Below are 18,064 nucleotides of genomic sequence, written 5' to 3' on the forward strand. Positions count from 1 at the left end.
ACTGACCTCTGCACTTCTCCAACCTCAGTGAGCCAAGGAGCACCCAGGGATCTTGTTCAGTAAAATCAAAGTCTGATTCCGGAGGGCCAGGTGGGGCCTGGAAGTCTGCATTTCCAACACGTGCTCCCGGGTGACGCTTCTGCTGCTGGTGCAGGGACCACCCTGTGGGCGCCGAGGCCGCGCTGCACTGGGAGAGCTGAGTCATGGAACACGTCGGTTCTCCAGGCTGCAGCGCACCTCTTCCCTCGGCCCATAAAGCCTCCTTTCAGGCTTTCAGGGGCAGGCCTGGGACGTGAAATTTCAAACTTCGCCCTGGAGTTAAGTTCCAGGAAGGGTACCAAGAGCAAAGCATAAAGGATGGGGGAGGGAGGGGAGGCAGGGGAGGATGTGTCTCATGCCGTTCTCACTGAAGCCAGGCCACAGGGACACTCAGGGCAGGCCTGCTGAACCGTGCGCCCCAGCCCAGGGCACCGTGCCTGCTCACCCCCATCTTCCCAGGGACCTGGTGGGAGGGCCACAGAGGAGGGGACAGTTCCCCTCCCGGCAGCCGATGCTGAAGAGAAGCCTGTGGCTCACAGGAATGCCAGGCCTGCAAACCCCACATCCTGTAGGTGGACCAGGTAGAAAAAGGCCACAGTCCTCCTTGGGCCAGCTTCTGGGGCTGCCAACGCCTTTTGGGATTGCCCGATGTGTTCTTTTCCCTTCTGATTTCACCCCTAACCTGTTGGAGAGCAGACCGGGTGGCCTGTCTCCTCCTGCATAAGATGGGCACAATGACATCCACCTCCCTCCTTGGGCCATTAAGGAAATTAAATGAGAATGTGTGTAAAGGGCCCTACACACTAGCGGTCAGTTTGGGTTCTCAACCTCCTTCCCACCACCCTCGGCCCACCATCCCAAACACACCCAAGGGAGTAGTAAGAGGGACCTAGTGGTCACCTAGCCGGTCTGGTGTCATCTGACCGGGGTGACAGCTGGTTGGGGTGAACATGTGTCTCTGTATATGAATTGTTCAGTATCTTTGTTTCCCCAGCCAATAAAACATTGCTGGGAGGGGCAGATCTTTAAAAGCCCTTTCAGACTTTGGATGTTAACCTTACATGGGGAGAAAGGCCTGGAAGAAAAGTATAGCCAGTTAGCAGGAATGTGGGAGGCTGAGGCCGGGGCAGCTTGGAGGCACAGTGTCCCGCCTGGGCCACTAGGCGGCTCCGAGGCTCACAGATGAGCACAGGCTGCATTGGCACCGCGGTTCTGTCCTCAGACTTTCCCAGTCTTCAGGGGCCTGGCCCACACCAGCACCAGGCCCTGCTGGGCGGGCAGGGCCTCTCGCCCCCAGGCTGGGAATTCTTTCCCATTTTCACAGACATCGAAGAGGAGAAGAGGCGGTCACCATGATGGAGTCCTGCCCTGGGAGGTGCACGAAGGCAGTGGTCTGCCCGGCAGCCACACTTCTGGAGGGTGGGCAGAGGCTTCAGGGAGTCTCTGCTCCCCAGTCCTTGGCCCAACAGCCTCCTCCACCCCTCTTCTCCCGTCTTGCCAGAGTGGGGTGGGGTGGGAAGAAGTCTGGATTTGGATTCCTCCCTCCTGCGCTTCCTGGCTGGGCAACCTGGAAAATGGGATAATAACACCCCCACTGCAAGGTCAGTGAGAGGACTCAGCGTCCACACACAAGCCCTGGATATGGGACACTTTCTCTTCCTAACCCTTTCCTGCCTCCTGCTCTCCCAGCGGCTTAGCCAATTCACCTGGAAGGAAGACCCTCCCCTGCAGAACTTCTCCCCAGAACTAGAGGGTCTTTGCAGGTGAAGAGGTGATTTCCAGCCACACCTCAGCACATCAGCATTGCTCAAAGTGACTTTCTCACCCAGGCAGAGCATTAAAAATACCGATCCCAGCGCACCCAGCCCTGCTGAATCAGAAACTTCTGGGGGTGAGGCCCTGGAGTCCCCGTCTGAACAAGTCGCCCGCTGGAAACGACTGCCCCAGATTACAGGGCAGCTCCCTGGCTCCCTGTCGATCCTCTGGCCTGGGGATGTTCAGGGGCGGAGGCAAGTCCCATCAGCACTTTGAACTGGGGCTGCTTTTTAGTGACTCACCTCCCAGACTTCCTGCAACAGACAGCTCTAACTAGCTCGGTCCCACCCTCCAGCAGGGGAGACATTTCCGCTGGGGAGGGCAGCAGGTCACAAGGTGGGCGTCCCACCAGGGCAGGTCAGGGACACCCAAAGAGAGAAGACGCTGCCTGCACGGCACAGGGGCACAGGTACAGGACGTTTTGTTTACAGGCTTTTGTTATTAAGGAAATTGCTGTCAGTCAAGGTAATTCTAGCCCAGATGAGCAATAAATATGCTCCCAGCTAATCTTATGGGGATTTTATTGGCACCTGGGGCAGAGGTTCCTTTACCCTGCCCACTCCCTCCCCTCAAAACAAAACCCTGCTCCCCAGCGGTTCTCCCCAGCGATGTGGGGGACTTGGGTCAGACCTAGACAGTGCACTTTGAGTGAAGACATAAGACGTCCGGGCAAAGCTAGGGAGTGGCCTCCTGGTCCTACCTGGAGGCGAGGGATGACCAAAAGACTGAAAGAAAGCCCTGGGGGACCTGGTTGGATCAAGGCGTGCGCGAGCTCCCCCGGGCCTGCCCCGCACGCAGGGGTGGTCACCTGGCCCGAGGGCGGCCGGGGCAAGGAGAAGAGTCTCGGGGAGGCAGCCGGCTCTCAGGAGTCGGTTCCAGCGTGTTCGAGTTCCAGCTGCGAGCCCTCAGGGACACCGGCGGCAAGTCCCGGCTTGCAGAGACGGGAGCCAGTCCCGGGAGAGCGCAAGTCGCAGCGAGCCCGTGTGCGCGCTTGTGCGCGCGCCCCGCGACGGCGCAGGGGGAGGGGAGGCCGCAGCAGCCACTCAGAGGAACCGTAGTGAAGCCTCCCAACAACTTTAACTGTCAATCAGACTTAATGGGGTATTAAAAAAAATGGGGGAAAAAGGGCCGCCCTCTCGCTCAACGCCGCGACTGCCCGGGGAGTGAATGAATAAGGCCGCGCAGACCAGGGCGTCCGATCCACGCGCGCTCCGCACCCGGGCCCTCTCCAAGTTGGAAAGGACAAAAAGAAGGCAATAAATGCTAAAAAGGGAGAGAGAGGGAGCCGGATCGAGCGGCAACTCCCAGCGTCTGCTGGAGCAGAGGGGGGGAGGGAGCGGAGAGCGAGCGCGCGCGAGGGCGAGCCCTGCACGTAAAGAAACTGACACCCGGACCCCCCACTTCTCCTGCACGTTGCTGGCAATCAGATCGCGTTTAAGCAATTTCCTGAGCCCAAGAATAGCAATGAGTCGGGAGACTTTCGCGGGCTGAAATTGGGAGCTCCATGCACTCCCCCCAACCACCACCACTTTTTTTTTTCCTGGAGAAGGGGTGGGGGCGCGCTCCAATTTGGAAACGGCTTTTTTTTTTTTTTTAATCTTGCACTTTGAAACCGCGGGACTGTAGCAGGGTGCGCGCGTGCGGTTGGTGCCTTTTTTTTTCTTCCCCTGCCTAAACTCCTCTGTCAGTCTGTAAACATTACCTGAGAATTCCCCAGCCGAAACGGCTGCTGGGGCAAGAAACTTCTTGTTAGAACTTTCCACCTCCGGCTTCGCCTCCACCTCTCGTACCGTCCCAACCTTCTGAGACGCTTTTTCTCCTCCAGAGGAGGATTTATCTCTTTTTTTTTTCCCCCACCCTGTGCTTTGCATTTGGGAAGAGGTGATTTCAAGAGTGGCCAGGTGGGACGCCTCTCTCCTCCTTATTCGGTTTATTTATTATTGTTTGTGGTGTTTTCTTTTTTTTTTTTTTAATTCCTGTTTTGTTCGGTCCGGGGAGTTTCGCCCCCTGCCCGGCTCCGCGGCGCGGAGGATGGTGTGGAAATGGCTGGGCGCCTTGGTGGTGTTCCCTCTGCAGATGATCTATCTGGTGGCGAAAGCAGCCGTCGGACTGGTGCTGCCCGCCAAGCTGCGGGACCTGTCGCGGGAGAACGTCCTCATCACCGGCGGCGGGAGAGGAATCGGCCGTCAGCTCGCTCGCGAGTTCGCAGAGCGCGGCGCCAGAAAGGTACGGGGCACCGCGACTCCCGGAGGTGGGGGCCCCGGGGCGGGGGTGCGCCCACCTGCCTCCGCTGCGGGGTCGCGCGCCCGGGCGCGGAGAGTCGCCAGCCACCCCACTCCCCTGCGCCACCCGCGAGTGCTGAGCTAGTCGGTTTCACCTTGTAAATTTCCCGGGCACCCGACTGTCTTTTTTGGCAGGTCCAGAGCTGATTCGCTCCTTTGGGATCGGTGGCTGGCTGGCAATTCGCCCCCACCCCGAAACTTAGGAGACCCACCCAGTTGCCACATTCCTCCCTCCCAGAGGAAGGAGTTGTGTCCCCCCGCGACCCGCCCCGCCGTCGCCTTCCCCTTTTTGCCGCCACCCTGGAGTGCAGGGTGTGTGCGCTCCTCGCCGGAGCTGGGAGCCGCCTGCTAGCTGGCGCTTCGTATTTTCCTTGGCAACCCGCTTCCCAGCCCCAACCTGGGCGGCTGCAGCTCTGTAGACACGTCGAGAGGGGGTACTTGGTTTGGGTTTGAAAGGGGGTGGGGAGCAGTATGGGACGGTGTAGCCTGGCCGGACAGGCACTGAGAGGCCCAGGTGTTTGGAAATCAGTAAAAAGGAGGACCGGGGTAACCAGCAACAGATAAAGAGCCCTTGTTCTCACCTTCAACCCTGTCCCCTCCCCCCAATACAGCCCCGGAGGGGATCCCTCTCCAGCAAGTTGGGAGGTGGTGCTGTAGGGAGGGTCCTCTCCACCGGACACTGCATTTAACTTTTTGGTGGTCCCAGCACCCCTTGCTCCAGGTTTGGGAGACCTGGTGGGGGAGAGTGGGGAGGGTGAGCCGGCTGTCACCCAACTCCCAACTCAGGCCAGGCTGACTCACCCAGTGACCAGAGTGCTCCGGAGAGGGAGGCAGGCCGGGCTGTCTCCAGCCAGCCCAGTGAAAAGGAAGAGCGAAAACAGGGAATTAGTTTGAAACTTAAACTGTTGTGAACCAGGGGGGTGAAAGGGCCGGCAAAGCCAGCTGATCTGACATGGAGCCACATACCTTGGGGATTAAGTAAATATGTACTGTAGAAAACCAAACCTGCATGTAATTCCAGGTTGCTTTTGTTTTGTTAAATACTGCCCTGAGATTTACAATTCCTCCTGGTGGCTCTGACTGGGACTGAACTTTGGAGCCTGAACTATCAGCCAAAGCTGATCCGATTAACTCTTCCCTAGCCGGGCTGGCAGGGGCCTGTCGTGGCCAAGCTGGTGGGGGTCGGGCCATCCAGGACTCCCTCTTCTCCTTGGGTGGTTTGGACAGCTGCTTGACCTTGCAGTTGGAAGGGGAGTTCGGAAGTGTTTTTAACCCTTGGACACGCCGGGGAAAGGGGAAGTAAGAGCTGTTCTCAGCAGTTTCGTTTTCTCGAGGTGCTGGGCTCCCAAAGCCCTTCGTGGAGGGGCATCGGGAGGGCAGATGAGGCTGTCCTTGGGCAGAGAATGTGGGTTTGGGACAACTGTGTGTGATTGTTATTCCTTAGCTGTCTGCATCCCACAGAGACTTTCTTCTGCATCTTCCAGCTGGCCCACGTCCTGGGTCTCTTTCACTGCTCTGTGGCTGACAGCAGTAGGCAGATGAGGAACTCTTAGTCAATCTGGAAAAACTTGACGGACTATAAATAACCTTAAATTGAAAGAAGTGGATGGCATTGGGAGGGTGGGTATGATAGTGCCGGAGTGGAACCTGCCAGTCTGTGCACTGGGAATCACAGCCCCTCCTAACTCGGGATGGACACCTCTTACAGGGAATAAACGCGAGGCCCATTAGAAATGTCTTAGATTGGTGTCAGGGCCCCGGAAAACAGGATCCATGGGGGCCTGTGAAACTTCCAGTGCCGTTCACGCTAGGTCCAGTCATCGGACCAAGTCAGGATGACCAGAAGTGCTCCCTGTCACTCATCATTATCTGTCCAATTACTGGAACTACTTTTTAATGAGACTTCTGCTTGCGGTCACGGTGGGGAATTTGGAATAGTGGCTTCTTGCCTGAGTCCAGCTGAGGCCAGTGAGTGGACTTTAGGACATACCCCCAGCCAAGAATGTTTTGGGGCCCAGTGGGCTTGGGGAGAACGAGCAGAGTGCTGTGGGGGTGGAGAATTTACTACTGGGAGTGGGTTGGGGACAGGTATGAACCCACAGGCTTGGGGTGGTCCAGGAGCATCAGAGGGAGCTGGAGAGTGCTGACGCCCCGCCCCCCCTAGACAGCCGGCAGTTTGGAAACAGATGACTCCCGTCTCCCCTTGGTGGAGCAGAGGCTGCATCTGAGAGCCTTCAAGCCTGGATTCTGGTGGGATTGGATCTGAGGGGGAATGATTCCCAAAAGGGGGGCAAAGAGTACCAGAGTCTCTACAAACTGCTGCCATGTCTCAGAGATATTACAGCTGTTTAATTTTTGGAGGGGAGTTGACAACACAGTTGTTTCCCTTAATGACCTTGAGTTAAATGAGATTTGGCAATATTAGTGGGTGGTAGTGAGCCTTAGGCTGCACAGGTGGCTCAAATAAAGGTTTTTATTTGAGCGACACAAAGACCAGGGGTTCGGAATTTCCTAATCAGGAGACATCTCACCTTACCCACAATGCACTGAGGTTGACAGAGGCAGGGCCCTATCATGGTGAGGGTCTCCAGGGGTGAGGCTCCTGCTGGCTCCTCCCCCACCACTCTCCTTTTTTATTTCCTGTGCCCTCCTGGAATGCGTCCCATGAAAGCACTCACAAAGCTCAGGCCCAGTCCTCTGCCCCACAAGGGAACAAATTGACTAGCAGTGAGCTCAGTCTCCAAAACCTTTGAGTTTGCCATGGTTTTAGCAGGAGCACGTGGGAGAAGTGGACTGTTTGTTTGGAATTGCAGTGGCTGTTCAGTATCAGGCTTGTGGCCGGACGAGAACCCTGAGCCACGATTGCAGGCCGGGGGAGGCAGGGCCAACGTACATTGGCCCAGTCCCCTCATTGGGATTCAAGGACTGATTTCAGGGAGATAGAATGTGAGCTAGCTCAGAGTTGGATCTGCCTTGCTCTTATGGAATTTACAGTATGTGGGTATATACCCTGTTCCTAAAGCAACTAGCCCGGAACTAGCCCTGTAGGTAGGATTGTGAATCCTATCTTCCATCACATCCATCCCATAAGGCCCCTATCCTTCCCATCCCTAGCACGGGGGCCGGCCCAGGCCCATCATTCATTCCCTTGTCTGCCATCCCTGAGCGACCTCGTTCAGCAAACCCACCTGTGGTGTCTAAGTGTTTGGCGCAGCTCTGAGAGAGTGTAGCAAAGATAAATAAGGTCCAGAGACGTGGCCAGGTGCTTACCGTGAAGGTGCAAATGGCCGTGTATATTATATTAGCTTCCTGTGGTTGCTGTACCAAATGGCCACAAACCTGGTGGCTTCCAATAACAGAAATGTATCCTCTAACAGTTCTGGGGGCTGGAAGTCTGACATCAGGTGTTGGCAAAGTCATTCTCCCTCTGAAGACTCCAGGAGGATCCTTCCTCTTGTCTTCCGGCTCCTGGTGGCTCTTGGCATTCCTTTGCTTGTGGCAGCATCACTGCAATCTCTGCCTCTGTCTTCATAGAGCCTTCTCTGTGTGTCCCTCTGTGTCCTCTCCTCTTCTTGTAAGGACATTAGTCATTGGATTTAGGGCACACACTAAATCCAGGGTGATCACATCTCCAGATCCTTAACTAATCACACCTCCAAAGACCCTATTTCCCAATAAGGTCACATTCTGAAGTGACATCTGAAGTCTATCACATCCTGATAGACATGAGTTTGGGGGAGACATTACACAGTGGAGCCACAGAGGAGCAGTTCAGTTAGAACAAGGGCTCGTGGAAGGTTTCATGACGGAAGTGGCATTTGAGTGAGCCTTGCAGAAGGTCAAGAGTTTTAGCCAGAAGGGATACGAGACGGGCTTTTAGTCAAACACTAAATCTGGCTGGAATTGCGGAGGGAGGCGAACAGGGAAGCAAGACAGTGTCGGATAATGGGAGGGGGAGGCAGGCAGGGAGTTCACATCTTGGACTCTGGGTCGGGTCAGTCCTGGTGAGAACAGGAAAAGAGAGCAAGAGAGGAGAGGGGTCCAGACAGGTCATTTGGCGGGACCCAGAGTCATCAGGCCAAAATAGCTGCATAAACAACTGACCTGGAGAGAGCAGTGGCCCAGACCCTCCATCCTCACTGCGTGCAGCCTGCAAGCAGGAAGGTGGGCCACCTGTCCTGCCTGTGGCATCCTTCAGCTTGGAGCATCCGGTCCTTGGGTTTCAAACAATGCACCTTACAATTTGAGCTGTCTCAAGAATAAACAAACAGCTCCTTCTCACTCCCCCGCCCCTTCCCTCCGGAACAAAGGTGTCTACCTCTGGGACCACGCCTCCTGCTGCCTCGCTGGCTCACCTGGGCAGAGGCCAGACACTGGGTTCTCCATCCTGGAAAAGTCACTGCCTTCTCGGCTATCAAATGAGAAGGGACACAGTGATCCCTAAGATCCTGGCATGCTCCGCAATTCTCAGATTGTGGATCTGTCGTCCCAGGAGAGAACCGACTGCCACGCTCCCTGGGTTGCGAGGAGGAAACTTTCAGGGGAAGAAAATCATTTGTCCTTGTCACTGATGATCTCAGCCTTTCTTGCAAGTCTTCAGACCCCACTGCACGAAGAAAGAGCAAATCAGGGCTGGAAACCGCGCTGTGCCCTCGCCCACAGGAGGCCCCACGCCCGTCCTAACCCCCTCAACAGCCACAGTGGATTCATTTCATCTCTCGTAGGACATGTTGACGTTTTTCAACCCCTAGCTTCCAAGGGAATAAGGGGCCAAGTTCCCTATCTAGCACGTAAAGCAAAATTTCCTGTTTTTTACCCTCAAATCACAAAACTGTCTGGGCTTTAGAGAATGCTTCCTACGTCTAGTAAGCTGACCCCGAGTCGACAAGGCCATTTTTGGTCTACCCAGCTCTTCTGCTAATTCTTGTTTGGACTTCAAGCTCTTCTGAATTTTTATCTCCCCAGACCAAGTGCATTTGTTTATGACGGCGCAGAGCCTGCTGGTCTCTTTATCGTGGCAATTACTTTCTCTCGTTCATTTCTGTCTGGGTATTTTTGGAGGCCATCTACTTTGAGAAAATGATCTCAGCTGTGTTTATGGGAAGGTGCCTTTTCTAACCCAGGAGATGTATCTGCTTGTCACAATCACTGTAACTCATCCTGGAGAGCCTAGTCCCAACCTGCCACTGCCACCACCAAAATCCCCCGTCATTTTGAATGTCACTGCAGGAAAGGTTCCAGACCCAACACATTCCCCCTTATCCTTGGACACAAGCATGACCACACCCGGAGTGTTATGAGATGGTTCTTTTTGTTGCCTTCGGGAGACACAATCTAAAAATACACCAGTCTACAGGATACTGAAGGAAAGATTTCCAACATATTATTCAGATGAACTCTGGTGATCAGGAAACAGTTGAAGCCAAATAGAAATGAGAGAAGTAAATTTACTTAGACACCAGCACAAATAGTTGGTGGGAACTCATTCATTCATTCACTTATTCATACATTCAACCCATTTACTGAGCACCTACTATGTGGCAGGCACTGTTCTAGGCACTGGGGAGATTTCAGTGATTAAAACAGATGACAGTCCCCACTCATGTAGAGGTGACATTTTAGGGAGGGAGACAGACATTAAGCAGGTAAATAAAATAGGTAGGACGTCAGATCATAGTAAGTGGCTATGGACAAGTGAAGCAAGGAGGGAGCAGTGAACGGAGGGCGGTGACATGCTAGACAGGGCATCCAACGGCCACACTGAGTAGGGGATGAGGAAAGGCCCGAGGGAAGCCGGGGCGTGGTGGGAAGGGAGCTGTAGCGTTCCAAGCAGAGGGAAAAGTGGGGGCTCTGAGGAGAGAATGTGCCCGGGTGTTTGGGGGACAAGAGACGGCCAGTATGGCTGGAGCAGAGAGCAAGGGGAAAGAGGAGAAACTGAGGCAGGTGGGTTCCAGCCAGCTGACCCCAGGACGGGCTTTGGCTTTGACTCCGAGTGAAGCTGGGAGCTGTTCAAGTGTCATGCTCTAACCTAAGTCTTAGCGGGACCACCCGGCTGCTATGCTGGGGAGCACGGCCAGGGGACGGGCGGAGGGGACCAGGCCAGGGTGGGAGACCAGTTAGGAGGCCACTGGGTTCCCACGGCTCCCCTAAGAACATTGTACCCCAGACTTGCTTCACCATCTTCTTTGTGAGCTTCCCCGAGCTCAGGACACACTCTCAGCATCGCTTCTGGGGTTTTAGAGGGTGCCGAGGGCTCCCCTGGTAGCATTACAGTCACAGTGGGAGTGCGGGCTGAGCGGCACCTAGCATCCAGGCGGGCCTGTGTGCCGCTGTCGGAGTGAGTGGGAGTCAGCCAGCACCCGGGCCTTGGGGGTGCTCGCGCTGGGTCCGGAGCTGTTCTTGCTGGTAACTGAGGAGTGACAACCAGCTCGAGGCTGACAGCTCCGAGGAATTGTGACGCCATTGGCTTCGTTCATTGATTCGGCAATCGAGCGTAGGAGATATTGCAGGGAGCCACAGAAACAAGCTTCTCTCCTCGTGGCACTTAGTGTCCCTAGAGCAGCGACCATCTCCAGATTGAACAGCTCCTGACGCTTTGGAAGGCTGTGCGGACTCCAGCAAGCTGACTTTCAGTGGCGATAGTGCTCAGCTCCCCCTAATGATAAAATCACCCATGCTGGTGCCCGGAAGGAGAGTTGCTTTTCTGTTCTACTTTGTCGCAGGACTTCGGGAGCACTGTGGTCAGGATGAGTCGGCTGACACGTGGAGAGGGTCTTTGAGCAACTGGAGGGCGTCCAAGGAATGGGCTCGGGATGACTGGACTGGAAGCCACGACTTGGGCTGGCTGGCAGGTTGGCCAGTTTAGTTGACTATCTAAGAGGTGGAAGATTGTATCATCCACCTTCCAACACTTCAAGGGGATGGGACCCATTCCAGATGGTTCTGGAGGGCTGCACCAGGCCTGTGGAGAGAGCTCAGGAAGGAGACCTGGGCCCTACGACGGGGACCCCTTCCTGCCCTTTGGGGCTTTCTGCAAATGAACAGGCTGCGCTTTAAGCAAACGTGGTATAGAGATTCCTGCATCCAGAGAAGTCAGGTCCTGGATGACCTCCTGGGTCCCTTCCACCACTTATATTTTATGAGTCATCATCACCAGAGTGATGTCAGTGAGGACAGTGACCCAGACAGGGATGGGGGACAGGAGGAGGAGGGGACACCGGCATCAATCAACCAACACTTAAAAGAAGACAACCCTTCTCGGCGTAAGCTCACCAGGGTCCTTGGGCAGTTACGTCATTCTTTTGTCCAGGTTTTTCAGGGTGCTGGGGGGACCTGGGAAGGGCAGGCACATGTTCACATCCTTCACCCTGAACTTCAGCCCTAACTCAGACCCCTGCATCTCCCGAATCGGACACTGATGGCTTCTTTGGGCTCCTAGTGGCATATGTGTTTGTGGCACTATATGTGACTGCGGCAATACACAACGGGACTTCAAAAAGGTCATGGAAAATGGAATTAAAAGATAAAAATAAAAAATATAAACTTTATTTCTCAACATACGTGCCATCAAGTTCAAGATACTTTTGTAAGCAATGATACCAGCCAGTTAGTCCCTCCCTGGAAAATGGAGCGTCCTGGGAATTTAACCATGTCGATGCCGTCTTTTCTTTTCTTCCGGATCATACTGGTGTAGCCACGTTCCATCTCTTGTTACAGTTCTCTGTAGAAACGCTTCAGGATCTTGACCCCGCTTGTTTGAAATTCCGGTTGAAAGCTCCGGTCTCGTCTGCAGCAGATCTGGGCTCAGCAGTATTGGTGCCCATCAAGTGGAGAGTTTGCACGGCTATAACTTTTCTGCCAGAATCGTGTGGGCTGCACCAGTTGAGATGTCTGTGGCGTGGGCTACTGTGCTGGTAATCTCAATGCTCTTCCATGAGAGCCCAGACAAGATGAGTTTTTTCCTCGCAGATTGATGCGGATGGTCTGCTGCTACGGGCTTCATCTTCAGCGTCATCTCACCCCTTCTCAAAACGAGCTATCCATTTGTAAACTGCTGACGGGCCATTGTGTCCATCAGTGATTTTATCATTCTCCTCTCCCAAGTGTGAACATAAATTTTATGTTCGTTCTTCCTTCAATTTTAGCAGAATTTGCGTTGCTCTGATAGGGGCTCTTTCCAAACAGATGTCTTATCCTTCTTAGTGCCTCAAACTAGATGCTGTTCAGATGTGTTATAACAACTTAGTATGAATTTATTTTGGTGCAAAAACATTTGGAAATCCATGCATAGTTTTTTCATAATACTCATGTCCTCTGAAATTTTTGAAGACCCCTTGTGTACGACTGTGGTAATATACACGCCTGTGGTGCTGTGCATGGCATGGTACTCCACGTGACTGTGTTACTGTACCTAACGTGGCACTGTGCATGGCTGTGGCCGTATACGTGACTGAGTACTCGAGTGACAGCACAGTCCTTTGTCACGTTCCTTGTCTTGCTTGACCACTGCATGCTCAGACGCAGCTGTGACCCGCCCATTTCTGAGGTGCGGGGGAAGTGAGGTGCCCTGGGATGTGCAGCCCGAGGCAGACTTCCTAGCCAGGATTCCCAGCTTCCAAACTAGAGCTTTTCCCACTGGGCAGATAATCTCAGCCTGGCCAGGCCTATCTCATTTGGGGTTATGGAGAGGTCAAGAGACAAGCTGTTAAATAATGGGGCCTCGCACACAGAGAGTTCTGGAGAAAAGTTTGATAAGCAGTGAGTGAGTCACCAGGATGCAGGCAGGGACTTTAAAGCCATATTTTACACAAACATTTTTTAGAGCACCGAGTGGCAGTATTTGCATACAATGCATGGGATACTTGCCAAAGGATTAAAGTCATCATCAGTAATCAGGGTTTATTTTAAAGAGTTAAGTGACAAGCAGGAGAGTAGCCCAGTTGAATTTCTTCCCTTTGACAACCAGTGCGATGCCTTGCTAGGCGAGGACCCAGCTGTTGAGGAATGAGGGAGTGACAGCTCCCTGCAACCCAGCCTGAGGTCAGCTGGGCGCTTTGATAGTCCAGAGAAGGGACAGATTGCTGTAAATGAAGGGAAACTTAGAAGACTTGAAGGAGGTGGCCCCTGAGGGGCTTGCATTGGTCTCCTGCGGTTGTAGAGCCCATCAAGGAAGAGAGTATGAATCCTGCGCCAAGAAGAGTGTGCAAAATACACCCCTTTTGAGGGGTCTCATAATCCTGATGCCTGTCTTCAGCGCTCGTTGAAGACGGCTTGGGTTGGATCCAGTCAAACCCATGCAAGTCCTACAGGCTCAGCTGCAGGTCCAGGACCAGAGCTCATGTCAGAGGCAGGGGACAGTCTGCTGTCCTGTGATGCAGAAGCCAGGGCCAAGCTCAGGGCAGACAGGACAGATTTGTGGCTCGGTGTTTGATGCCAACAATGATCAGCCTGGCGAAGGCCACCAGGCCCAAGCCTGTCTTACTGCACTGCTCGTCCCCTGCTTAGAGGAATGTGACCCCAAATTCCCTTTTCAGTGGCCTTTCACAGAAGGGGCTAGAAAAACTTTGATCAACAAAGCATAGGATCCTTTTGTCCACAAAACATACTCCTAGGGGGGTGTTTATAGGTAACTGCCTCCTGTCTGTGTGTCCCACCTCCAGCAACCACTTCTGCCAGCATGTGAGCCCCGACAGGCCCCAGTGCAGACTTCAGCACCAGTGGAGGTTCCAGGGCCAAGTTTTCAACCTGGATTCCAGGGCACCTCAGAGGCTCTGAGAAGGTGGGGCCAGGTGGGAGGCAGAGCAGGTAGGGTTCGAGGAACAGCGACCTCCGATAGGCTAGATCAGCGTCACTTTTGTTTTGTAGCTTAAAATTCCATGTAAGATTTTTGTGTGCATTTTAAAAGAATGCCACTGCTTTGAAGTGAAGAAAAAAACAAGGCTTGAAAATAACTGTTCTAGGAAATTACTCAGGGCTCTCCCTCTCCCCGGTGACCCTCATCTGGATTTGCTGAATGTCATCTCTGTGGTCCTCAACCTTCGGCTCTTTGCTCCAAGGTGATGTGCTAACAGCTGGTGCCTTTGGGCCTCAGGAGAGGGCCCCCCACTCCCACCCCAGGCGTGTGCAGCCCTCAGCCAGGGCCCCTGCTTCACCCCTGGGGAGTCCACAAGCTGGAAGCCCCGAATACTCAACCCCAGGCTGAGACAGCCTCTCCAAGGGGACCCAGCCCAAATTCACCCACCAGAAAGGACTCGGAAGGCTCCTGCCCATCCTTCTGTGCCTCAAGAGCACCCAGCCCTGGGAGCGTGTAACTTGGCAATCCCAGCCCCAAAGCCTCACTAGCGACACAGCCCCTTTCATCCTCGGCAGGGGCTGGTCCAGTGCAGCCCATTCTGCAGCCGAGGAGCAGAGGCTGGCAAGGCTGGTGTGGGGGGGGACCCAGCCACCACTTTGGTCTCAGCTGCCCAAGCCCCCCAACTCCCCTACACAAGGCATGGGTCATTTTCATCTCTGCGTCCAAATGACTCAATTGGTCAGGGTTGGGCTGTGGTGAGGCCACAGTCAGGGGTTACCATGGCAACTTACTGTGTTGTGTGGCTGCTTGTCAATATCAGCAAGGGCAGAGGGCATGTCCCTCTCACTCGCATCTTTGATACCTGACACAGTATCTGACACACAGTAGACACTTAATAAATGTTTGTTGCATGAATGAATGCATGACCAACTCATCATAGCTAGTTAGAGCTAGCGATTACTGAACACCTACTGTGTGTCAAGGGACCGATCTAAGCACTTACATGTAACGAAGTCACTTACTCTCCACAGTAACTTTCCAGCATGGGTACTGTTACCATCTTCTTACTGACAAGACTCTGAGGCTCAGTAACTTAAAATCACACACCTGGTAAGCAACCAAGTAGGACTCGAACCCAGGGTATCTGCTCATATCCAGCGAGCCTTATTGCCCCAGTCATTCCGGGGAAGAGACCCTGTCGACAGCCCCGGCAGCGTCTGTGCAGTGTGTCCCATCAGCAGCCAGGGCGTCTGGACGGGTCAAACGGCATCACTCCGGGTCTCCTCTTGGGGGGTCTGGAGGGGTCCCTCACATTGGTTGATTGACTCATGGGACCGGAAGGTCCTTGGGTAGAGCCAACTTTGGGCATGTCCCCAGGGGCTCTGTGTTGTCAGGACTCAGTCTCTCTGCTTCATTCTCTTCCTCTCACCTTAGGCAGACCTCTCTGGCCCGGAGCTGCTCCCACCTGCTCCTGGCTGCCCCTAACTGAAACCCCCCCAGCTCCCAGTCGAGTGGACAGACAGGTGTCTTTTACCCAGCACTTCTGGAAGGCTCCAGGAATTGAGTCTTCCTGGCAGTGATTGGGGTGAGTCTGAACCAGTCACTGGAAATGGTGTTCTAATTGGCCAGCTGACGGTCAAGGCCAGCCTCTGAGCCAGGGTTATACCAGCCCCAGCCAAGCCACAAGGCTTGAGAGAGGGGAGGTGGGCTTCTGCAAGGGAAATTGGGGTGCTCTGACCAGTAGCAAGGGGGTCAGGTGCAGACATCCAGTACACTTCCTTGTGGAAGGACATCTCGTTTTCAGTCATCTTAAGTGGAAACTGCCAGAAGACCTAGGCCAGTCTGTATCAGGCAGCCCTCCAGGTCTAATCCTGCAGACCTTATCAGGTCATTCGCTGACACCCCTGGGCAAAAAAGTATGCAATAGACTTCTCAGTGTTGAGCTGAAACCTTCTCTGCCATAAGGGAGTCTGTAGTTCAAAGAGCCAAAATGTGCAGCCACCATGTGTAGCAGGTTGTCAACAGACTTTCTTTAGAGCCTTTTCTAGAAGATTTAAGGCCACTTGATATGAAAGAAAAGGAAGCCCTTTTGCTAGGGCACGGCTCCCAGCGCTGTTTCCATGGGGAAGAGAGGCCAGCTCTCCCTCCCCTCCAGCTGCAGGCAGGTGAGCAGAACAGGGCTGATACCGCATCCTTCCGAGGTGGGGAGAGGTTCTCTGGGGTCCCTTTGGGGCTCCCACATCCCAGAATGCTGTGGCCTTTCTCACAGGCGCAGTAGCAGGTCACCATGGGGAGCTGGGGCCAGCGTGACTGCAAAGGGCAGTGTGACCTTCATGCAGGCGGCCGTCCTGCCAGACACACCCACATGGAGCCCGTCCACCCTTGGCTGCACATGCCACGTCCTCACTTCTCCGCTGGCAAAAAAGGGGGAGTCTGACCTGGCTTCTCCAGGCCACTTCCCTGTGAACATACAGCAGAGGGGCTGGGGTCCTTCAGGGACAGCAGGGCACAGGGTCAGTGTGGGCTGGGGACACAGTGTACCCTGCGAGGGTTCATACCACCTCAGCTGGCAGATCCATTGCCTTGTTGCTGGGGACATCTCCAGAGCCTTGGAATCAGAGGAAGCGTGTGCATTAGTGTGTGAGAGAGAGCGAGCGTGTGTGTGTGTGTGTGTGTGTGTGTGTGTGTGTGTGTGTGATCGTACACGCCTGTGTGTGGTTTTTTCTTTCTCAAGATGCCAGTACAGCACAGCAATTCAGATTTTGAGCTCAGGAGTCGAGCACACCGAAGTTCATAGGCTGGCTCTTCTATTCGCTTGCTGTGTGACCCTGGATAAGTTACGAAGCCTCTCTGACCCTCAGTTTCCTCATCTGTCAAGTGAGGATTAAACATGATAGTGTATCTAAAATCGTGAGTGCAAAATGTGTGCTCAGTGTCAGCCGTGATGGTGAGGCTGAGGGTGGCGTTTGGCTGCACGCTCTACAAAAGTGTCCAGGACGTCTCTTTATGATGGAAATGGTTTGTTCTGTTTGTTGTAAGTGATGCTGCTGATAGGCTAGTGTGGGGAGGGGACGCTATACCTTGAGAGACCACAGGCTGTAAGGTAGACAGACTCGGTTTCCAATCCCAGCTCTTCCCGCTGCAGGTCTTGAACCAGGCCCTCCACCTTCTGTGCGAGCTTCCTGTGGCTGCTGTAACAAGTCACCGTAACCCCGCAGCGTAAAACAGCTCGCATTTGCCCTCTTCTGTTCCGGGGCTCAGAAGTCCAGCTCGGTTCTCCCTGGGCTGCGGCAAAGGGTTAGGGCTGCGCTTCACGATCCTCCGTGGGAACCCTCTTCCTTGCCCTTTCCGGCTTCTAGAGACTCGCCACCTTCCTTGGCACGTGGCCCCTTCCTCCATCCTTAGCGTCAGCAAAGCTCCATCACTCTGACCTTTGCCACAGGCACCTCCCACCTGACTCTTCTGCCTCCCTGTCGACTTTAAAAGGCCCCTGGCTCACCTCGGGCCCACGTGGATAAAGCAGGACGGTCTCTCTATCTGAAAATCAGCTGATTAGCAAATGTACTTCCCACCTGCCGCCTTCGTCCCCTTCCCAGGGAAGGCAACATAGGCAGAGGTTCTGGGGATTAGGACATGGGCATCTTGGGGGGTCCGTCATTCTGCCAGCCACACTCTTCAGGTTTCTCACCTATAAAGTGGCAGTGCTAGTCTCACCTCCCAGGGACCCTGGGGGGAGTCCAGGAGATTGTTGAGCACACCGGGCAGGGTATCTGGCCAGGGGATCGGAAAATGTTGGTTGGGTCTGCCCTGAGCACCTGCTGAATACAAAGCTGTGTCCCAGGAATGGAAGATGTCACAGTCCCTGCTGTAGAGTGGCCAGAATGTAGCTGGTTGTCGAGGAGGGTTTGCCCTTGGAGAGCAAAACAGAAATGAGGGACGTTGTGCCCCACGCGGGGCGGGCAGCTTATCCACAGAAGAGAAAACTCGGGATCATCCTGGAGGGTTCCTCCAGGGCTAGACTTGACAGGGGTGAAGGGCATGGGGGGTCTCTCCTAGGTCACAGGGGCGTGGTGGGCGCTGCACAGGTATGGCAAGGGAAAGACACTCAGGGTCCCGGCCCCTCCTCAGTCCAGCT

At 54.3% G+C, this 18,064-nt stretch overlaps 1 protein-coding gene across 4 annotated transcripts in view; it reads left to right on the forward strand.

Annotated features, from left to right (window-relative positions):
• Positions 1-2,137: 2,137 nt before the first annotated feature.
• The window catches only part of DHRS3 (dehydrogenase/reductase 3), a 38,106-nt gene continuing 22,179 nt past the window's right edge, over positions 2,138-18,064 (forward strand). Inside the window, exons 1-2 of one of the 4 annotated variants that reach the window (XM_045546088.1) lie at positions 2,138-2,319; positions 3,931-4,080. In XM_045546088.1, the coding sequence (XP_045402044.1) occupies positions 3,931-4,080 (150 nt within the window). In that variant the 5' untranslated portion in view covers positions 2,138-2,319. Of the gene's footprint in view, positions 2,320-2,965; positions 4,081-18,064 lie in introns of those variants that run through there. The other 3 variants (XM_045546089.1, XM_045546086.1, XM_045546085.1) reach the window with 3 other exon arrangements.

Source organism: Lemur catta, chromosome 3 (genome assembly GCF_020740605.2).
Source record: "Lemur catta isolate mLemCat1 chromosome 3, mLemCat1.pri, whole genome shotgun sequence".
Taxonomy (NCBI): domain Eukaryota; kingdom Metazoa; phylum Chordata; class Mammalia; order Primates; family Lemuridae; genus Lemur; species Lemur catta.